This window comes from Candoia aspera, chromosome 2 (assembly GCF_035149785.1).
Source record: "Candoia aspera isolate rCanAsp1 chromosome 2, rCanAsp1.hap2, whole genome shotgun sequence".
NCBI lineage: Eukaryota > Metazoa > Chordata > Lepidosauria > Squamata > Boidae > Candoia > Candoia aspera.
In genome coordinates, this window is record NC_086154.1 from 115,653,479 (window position 1) to 115,662,316 (window position 8,838).

Consider the following 8,838-nt stretch of genomic DNA (forward strand, 5'->3'; position numbering starts at 1 on the left):
CAAAGCGATTCCTCCCTCTTCTGGGGCTATGGAGCAAAACCAAGATTTGCCCTTTGCCCAGCTTCTTAGCTGTATTGACCTAAATGTTCTCTTCCAACCATTCCCTTTCTCTTCTCAAAAAGGAAAACTTTTGAAAAAATAATCAACACAGCACCCCACAGGTCCCTTTAGGGAAAAGTCCAGACAAGGCTCATTGCACTAGGCAGTCCTGCCCCCCGCAGTGATGCCCCATTTATACTGAAAAGACAGAATTCTCAGTTCGAAAGTATGGCCATGGAAGTCAGAAGGTAACAACATGCTTTGGATCTGACTCCCATTCCTCCCCCCTCCCCCCCAACAAGCCCTTCAAGTTTATGGCTCTTAGAGTAAAGGAGGTCAAGCAAGGGCATGGAATGTCTCGAAGGGCTAAGAAAATGATCCCCTCTCTCAGCCAAGTCTTCCATTAGAGGCCCAGGATGCATTGTTTCTGGAGGGGAAGACGGGAAGGGTTGGCTATGAAACTGAGAAGGGAAGGTCAGTCCAGGAAGGGATTTAGGAATTCACTGCCATCTTCAGGCCATAGAGCTTTGGAAGAAACAGTAGCTGATGTCTCTGGGAGGGTGGCTCTCTAGACTTCACATAAGCTTGATGGCTAACAGAGGCAGATCCTTTAGGCTTTACAGCAAAAAAAAAAAAAGGCAGTGTAGGAAAGCAGGCTGTTTTACAGCTGCACTGATGTGGATAAGCAACAGCTGCTCCTACAAAGTATCCCAGATCTGGACAAGCCATCCAGGATCCTCCGCTTGGCAATGCTCCTGAGTCTTACCTGCACATTTGAAGGGGTAAAGATGGCTCTGTTCTATTCCAGCTATAGCCAGGAGTGAATGCCACTGGTAAGGGACAGTAGAGAACCTGATCAGCTCAAGAAAACAAACCGTTCCCTCACCTCATCTCCTTATCCAGCCTCCTTATGCACCATTCAAAAGCTTTTGCCAGCCCGTTACTCGGAGACTAATTGTTAATACAATTTTTTTAAAAAGATCAACATCTGCCTAGAGGAGAATGGCTGCTTAAAAGACATTGAGTAGAGTAGGAATATATAGAGATAACTTTTTAAAAGTCTATGCAAATGAAGACAAATGTGCTGAAAGAGTTGTACCAGCCCAAAGGCACTCAGGCTTCAAATGAAGTTGGCAAGCCAGAAAAATCAGACCATTCATCTTGTGACGTCATAAAGCAGTGGGGGAAAAGCCAGGAACCTTCTCCCTTATTTGCCAGTTTGCAGAGTTCCTGGTGGTCTTAGAATGGTCTGAAGAACTCAGTGTATATTTCCTCCTCCCTCCCACCAAATACTGATTCTTCAGGACAAATAATATGATTTTTGAAAATGACAGAAAAGAAAAAGGAAGGCAAGTTGTCTGTAAATCATTCCTGGATGAGAAGAATGTCTGTTCACCCGGGGTTCAGTGGATCTGGGATAGGGAAATGGAAAGAATGGCATATTTAGTTGATCTGACGGCAGGCTTCAAATGTCCATTTGGTGGCTCCACCATAAATATCAATGTTGGTCTCAGACCAGGCTATGACACTACCAGGCAGGGCTTTGGTGCTGCAAGTAGCCAAGTTGTAGACCTCCCCAGGGGTGAGTTTTCGGTCCCAGATGTTGAAGTGGGCCAGTTCTCCCACAAATGCCTGGGTGGCATCAAATCCACCACCAAGTGTATCCTTGAATGGAAAAAAAAATGAAGATCAAAGGTTTGAAAAGGTTATTCTCTGCAAATACGTACAGCATCATGTAGCAGGGTGCTTTTTCCTTCTCCAGAGAATGAACACAGCACTGACCATCTTAGAACGTGATAATACACACTTGAAACAAGCCAGAAAGCTTTTCTGGTAGCAAGGAAAGGTCAGCTAGAAGAGACTGCATTAAAGAAGTTCAATAAGAAATTGAATAAAGATGAGAATATTCAGTCACTGAAGTGCATTTTCTATAGAAGATATTCAAAAACAGAAGCTTTGGTCACAGGTTCTAATATTGCTGGTGTGCTTTGAAGAATGAAGGTAGAAATTGTTCCCAAGAAGACCCACCCAGTTCCTATATTGTTGTTTAATAGGCAGCTACAAGAATAATTTTTTTAATGCCTAGATTTTTAAATGGCTATTGAATTGTTGCTCTTTCACATTATCTCTAACTGGCGATATTAATTTTTTGCTCTTTCTGTTGTACTTTCATTCTGCTATTGTAATAACATGTATCAATTTTTTAAAATTGATCCTGAAACCTTTTAAACTTATATAAAATAAAATGTGTCCACGTTTAAAGAAAACGTGTTGTTTTAGAAATAACGGGTGGTGACGGTCGGGAGAGCAAGGAACCACAATGGAATTCTTCATGAATTTTTCCATGAAATGGTTACCATGTCTTTCTGTCACTGACTACAGAGTATCTTCAAACGGATGAGTTGTGGCAGTGGTAAGCAGAATTTATCCATGTTCTTTGTGTAGTACATGGTGCTGCCTGCTTTTGTGAAGCGGGAGGGGAAGAATCTGAGATGGGATGAGTAATTACATGGAAATATTCAGGTCAGTCTGGACCTATGATCCAGTGACCAGAACTCCCCAAACACAGTACAGTCATAAAGCAGAGGTGACACATTGGCATTTCTGTGCAAATCCCAATTTCCCTGCCTAATGCCTTCCAAACATATCGGAACTGCAACTCACAGCTATCTGAGAATTGGGGGAATTACAACTGAATATATCCCCAAAGCGCAGATTAGCAAAGGTAGGTAGAGATTACTGGTTAGCAGTTTTGGTGCCTATGTCCTATTGCAGAAAAGGAAACATCTTGAAAATGTTATTTGTGCAGTGGGAAGAGCTATCCTAATGTCTTTTATAATAGGCAGTTATAGGTAGAGATGTGTATATAGAGGTTAAATATGTGTCACAAAAAGAAACAGATTAATCTTCCTCAACTCTATTCATTTTATAATCCTCTCCATTTAAGCACTTTCCCTACCCTCCCACCCCTCCACCAGCCCTAATTTCTCTTCTGCTATTATTTTGAACAAAGACTAGCAAATTCTATCATCTTTAGTATTGGGGGACAAATTTGCAAAGCTTGGAAATTCTTGCACTACTCTGGGAAATTTAATCATATCTAACCAGTTAAAACCCAAAGCCCATGGGAGCATTGCTGCAGACAACCTTATAATACATGAACAAAGCATGCTTTGGCTATGTGGTATTTTGATATGATCATGTCACATTAGCATCAGGAGGAGAGCCACAAAACCCCCCAGTGCCTGCTGAGTTGTACTAAGTTCAACACACACACACACACACACACACACACAAACACATGCATCTGGAACTGAAGGTGAGCATGTAGCAGCTTGGAACAATTCAGAAGGGTGAATCCAGAACTACTGAACACAATTAAGAAGATAAGCAGAAGTCTTATCCATTTCTAATGCTCAGCACCTTCTAAACCAGTCTTTAGATGAAATGACTGCAAATTACTGCAGGGATGAGCAGATCATTATTTACTGTAGATCACTGGGCGATCTGCAGTAGATGGGCATGGATTTTTTTTTTAATAGCAATAACTATAACTCACCAAAGCATATTGCAGAAATGAAAAGGCGTGGAGGATGGGTAGGAAGGATAACCAGGAGTCTTTTTGTGTGTATATTAGAAGACTTGTGAGCTGCATTCAGTTCTAGCATCCAGAACAACTTCCTGGACTCCACATTCTTTAACCGTGTGTTTTACACATGGCCCCGATTGGTGGATCTCAGGATTCTAATTCTAAAAGCCCACAAGTCTAACTTCTGCTTATCCTTGCTGTAGAGGATGAACATAAGTGGTCATTCCCTGTCACCACTGCACATCCTTACCTGTTCCTGCCCCAACACTAGGACCCCTTGGGGCTTGATTGGGTGATAAGGGGCCAGGTTTTCCCCATTGCCTCGCTGGGTGCCATCCTGATAAGCTTCCCAGACACCATCCCGGGTTGTCCATGCAATGCAGATATGGTGCCATTTCCCATCATTAATGACAAAAGGAAGCTTTGCTACCTGAGGAAAGAAAATGAGAATTGCTGCAGGTATGCATTCCCCAAAATATAATGTGAATTATATTGGAGATCTGGCTGCTGGGCCTTCCTAGTCTGTGGTATTTACTAATAATATGGGAACATTGCCAAATCTCCATAATAGCTATGGCACATTTTGATCTCCATTTATATTACCTGAAGGTTAACAAAAGTTTGCAGTCTAAAGCAGAATGCACTTATCTGGGATCAGTCCTATTGAATTTAATAAAGTTCACTTCTGAGTGACCATGAAGAGGATTGCATTGGAAGTACAGTTTATGAAAATGCTTATTTTACCTCCAAAGACACAGAATTAGATTTTGCAGATTTAAATACCCTAACAATAATGAAACAGATCTGAAAATATTGTTATGTATTTCTACAGTTTTGGAAATCTGAGAAAATGTGACTTGACTTCTTCAATATTTAAAACAGAATGGCTGATACATTTTTTTAAGCCTCTGGAGAATGTGATTCTTGAGTTGGAATATATCTTGATAAATATGGGCACACTGGGATCGAAAGGATAAAACCAACAAGCTGGACATATTTGTTAAAATATGAAAGTCTTCATTGAAGTTAGGGGCTCTCGTTCTTTGAAAAATCTCTTAAAAACTACATTGTGCACAATAGCCCTTCTTTAATGGTGTCTATTTTTAAAAAAACCTAGAATGATTTATTTAACTTTTCCTAGAAAATACATTGAAACTTAAAAGTTTTTAAAAGTTTGGTCTTGTCTTTTTACTTTAGAACTCCTATATTTCAATACTGACACTTACCATTCAGCACCAAAGATTTGCAAATACATTCCCCATGTGCAAATGATTTTTGGAGAACAAGTACAGAGTTTTCGTTGATCAGCTACATGTTTAATGAGCAATTTTCCTCTTTTAATTTTTCATTTATTAAAATATATCTATTTTGTCACTGAAAGAATAATGGCACTTACCTTGTCATTGATAAGGATCTCCATAGGATTATTGCCCCATTCAATAAGTACCAACTCATTGGCTTGTCCAGGTACTGCATAAGAGAAGGGTGTGCCTACACCTGGAGAGGCATTTGATTTTATCCACATGCAAATTGTAAATGCATACATCTCTGGCAAGCTTTTCTTCACTTTAGCATACATGTAATTGGTTCTCAAAGGGAAGGTCAGCTGAAATTTATCTGTTGGCCTATTATCTTTCTGACCTGGAGGAAGATAAGAAGGGGTGTTTGTTCTGTGTTTGCAGCTACTAAGGCTGTAATCCTATATTCATTTATCAGGAAGAAAGTTTAATTAGACTTATTTCTGAGTAGACATGCATAGTATTACGGATAGTTCTATTGAGGCAATGCCAAAGATACTGACTGAAGCTCTGTAGGAATGCCTTGATCACTTTTCAGCACCAAGCTAGCACAAAGACCTGAACAGTTTATCTTAGAATTTCCTTCCTTCCTTCCTTCCTTCCTTCCTTCCTTCCTTCCTTCCTTCCTTCCTTCCTTCCTTCCTTCCTTCCTTCCTTCCATAATGAACCTTAAGATGGCAGTATTCAAATCCCTGCAACATATTTCAGTACACTAATCCTAGTCACATGGACAGTACTTGGAGAACAGGCTCTTTTCCTCATTTCTCTCTTCCTCATGACACTTTTACTCTTAATGTCTTTTTCTATTTCTGTCGCTCTCTATCTATATACACACAGAGAGTAGAAGCAAGGGATCTAAATGGATACAGCTGGTTCTACTGGAATTTGAAGGGGAAAAATGCTATTGCTTGTTCTAGGTCACTTAGAGGATAGAACTCAATGTAAATAAATCAGTTATATTAAGAAATGTGTGTTACATTCTATATGCTAAGATATTTTACTAATGAACACTATTTTTCCTACTTGGTCAATATTATTTTAGAATAAATTATATAGAACCTATTTATTGCCCTTCCCAATCACATAAACACACAATTCACCCAGGAATACTAACTCCTGCCACTGTGAATGTAAATCACAGTGAAGTGTGTGTGCGTTAGGAAGGACATACGGGAGCCACTCTCCTCCAAGTGAGTCACTATTCAGAATAAACCCCAGCTATTTCAATCTAGGTTGCTTTACCTTTCTCTAAGTCACTGATCCTTTGGTGAAGGGAAGTTAAGGTGCTTTCTATTTTCCCTCTTTCTTCAGACTCATTCTTGGAGTTGTACTTTCCTTCTTCCAGGCTGTTAATTCGAGATAGCACTTGCTTTTCTAAATCATCAATGTTGTTCTGGAGTATATCCTTCAGGGAATTGGTCTGGCTCGAAGAATTCATCCTACTGAATTGCTGTGCAAGGTGGGGGGAGAAGCAAAGAGAGTAAGTGGATTGTGGAAAACCAAATTAACACCACAGCATTATTTTCCAGAGATTCATTCTGAGGCTCATTACTCTGACACAGCTAAACCCATTCAGAGCTTACCCAGTGAAGGAGCAGTGCTTTGTTAAAAAGAAGCAAGTCAATCTGTTACAGAATTGGGCGATGGTGAATGTTTTGCCTCCGATGTGGGGCAAAGCTGCACCATTAAAACAATATGGAAGTCAGCAAAGACTGGATAACCCATAGCAACCTCTGAGGTGTCTGCTTGTTTAGATTTAAGAAATAACAGAAAGGAAAAAGTTGTACCTCCAAGTTTTCTAGCCTTGTTTTGAGCGACTGCAAAGTTTGCCCAAGTTGGCTCAGCGTTTCAGCCGCTGGAGTCCGGGAGAGATCTCCCATGGTGTTTTTGGAAGAGCCGGTCTGCTTTCTGCTGGAGCCCCCACCCGTTTTAGATTCACTGGGGACTGCCTCTAGCGTGCTCTGGCTCTCACACCTGCCCAGTTTCGTGGTCAGTTCCCTAATGGTTTCTTTCTGATTCATAATGGTCTCTTTTTGCTGGAGCACCGTTTCCCGGAGCTGTAGCACTGTGGTCTTCATGTCTTCGGTGCCACCGCCGCTCTGCATAGAAGAGGTACACATGTCCATATCCACCGGCACCGAGGTGCAGATAAACCGAGTCTGTCCAAAATTCTGCGCGCATCCTTTAGAGAAGAAAAGGGAGACCAACACGAAGCTGCACCAGACCGCAGCAAACATGACCGGAGCAAAGATCCCAAGCAACGCGGAGCGCCGAAAGAATGGCAAAAGGAGTTTCAGCACCACGGAACTGTCCACCGAACTGCTGAGCCGATTGCGGTACGCGGGCTCTTTTTATAGAGGGCGGGAGGGGCTACAACGCCACTGACGTCATAATAGGGTGGAATCCCTGTTTAATTGCTCGGTGACCCTCGAGTTTCCTGTTTAAGGAGATCTAAGTCAAAGTAGAGGGACACTGAGGAGGTCTGGTGACCGCACGTACTTGCTGCTTTCCTTCTTGCCATGAATGGAACTGCGCGCAGGGACAACCTGCGGGGGAGGGCGGGGGAGGGGAAGGGAGGGGGGCGCGTCCTGCGCACGCAGGAAAGAACCGGTGCTCGGCCGGATGCGTAAGGCGTGCGCCTGTGCGGCAGAGCAGGTTCTCTTCGGACTGTGTGAAATTGCTGTTGCGGACCGCGTGCCTTGGTGGGTTTTCAAGCGCAGAAGCGGACGTGTGGTGGGCGCCCGGAAATCCTCTCCAACAGTTCTAAGAAAGTGACCACCCGGGAGTTCATCGGGCAAAATGTAGCGGCTGTGTGGAATTTGAGGGCTATGGTGTGAATGCACGAGGCAGGTGTGCAGTGCATCCGCCTCTGAGCATATGTGTAACTTTCCTGTGGGAAATTGCAATAGTTGCTGTTTACGTGTGTAAAGCAAGGGATGTGTTCAAGCAAGGGATACTAGTTTATAAAATGGAGGCGTGCTATAATCAGGACAGTCTTGTTTTAAACATATTTTGGACTGCAGGACCGCCTAAAATCTACCCAGGCGCCGTTCATCCTGTAGCGCGCATCCCAGTCGAACAGAAAACTTCTGAAGGTCTTTCGGGGATCTATGGAGCGTAACTCTTCTCCCCGTGGGCCACTTTGGCCGAGGTGCTAGCCTCAGGCTTGCCACCGTACTGCGTTTGGCAAGAGGACGCCAGGTTTGAATGAGTGTTCTTAGAGGGCAAAGATAGAGCGTGCGGGCGATCTAAAATGATAAGGTTGTAGAGCGAGAGCCCGAGGTGTGGGCGAACTAGCGGAGAGGAGGAGCGGGACCTTGCTAAACCGAAATCTCTCTCCGCTTCTTTACCTGTTTGCTCCTCGAGAGAGAGGGTGCCCAGCGTGCCCAACCGCAGTTTCAGTTCTGTCTCTCAATTCCTTTTTCCCGGGGACACCCAAGGTAGGTTTCATTGCGGGTCTCGGGGATGGGGAATGTTGTCTCTCCACACTGGCCCGGCCGGATTGAGAGTCTCGGAGCGCAGGATGGCCCAAATGAAGCCTGCCCAGGGCCGGTCTTCAGTCGCTCTTCTCCGTGATAAAGCAGAATGGCTGCATGCCATTGGCCAGGTTTTCTTGTTGAAAGCTGCGCTTGATGAGCTTGACTGCGTGGCGTCCCTCCTGCCCTCGCCCTCTCCCTGGGGGTGGTGTGAATCCCCTCTCTTCTTTCCCGAGCCTCTTTGAACCCGGACGGCTGGCAAGCCAAATTTCTCGGCAGCGGAAATGGAGAGAGGAGTGGGGCGGGATGTCCGCATCTCCTACTGGAAAGATAAGAAGGACGGGATATTTTTGTAGGCTCTCCCCCCCACCCCGCCGCCGCCCTTTGCACCTTTTCCCCGCCCTTTCCCATCCAAGGGATTTGCTACTGGGAAAAG

The 8,838-nt window shown here is 43.7% G+C and overlaps 1 protein-coding gene across 1 annotated transcript; it reads right to left on the minus strand.

Annotated features, from left to right (window-relative positions):
- Window positions 1-233: 233 nt before the first annotated feature.
- Window positions 234-8,377, minus strand: NPTX1 (neuronal pentraxin 1). Its single transcript, XM_063292935.1, has 7 exons — window positions 8,277-8,377; window positions 7,967-8,103; window positions 6,714-7,273; window positions 6,169-6,376; window positions 5,025-5,269; window positions 3,879-4,058; window positions 234-1,704 (listed from the first exon to the last, which is right to left on the minus strand). Exons 1-7 carry the CDS (start codon window positions 8,375-8,377, stop codon window positions 1,483-1,485), a joined length of 1,653 nt encoding a protein of 550 aa, XP_063149005.1. The 3' UTR covers window positions 234-1,482.
- Window positions 8,378-8,838: the final 461 nt, after the last annotated feature.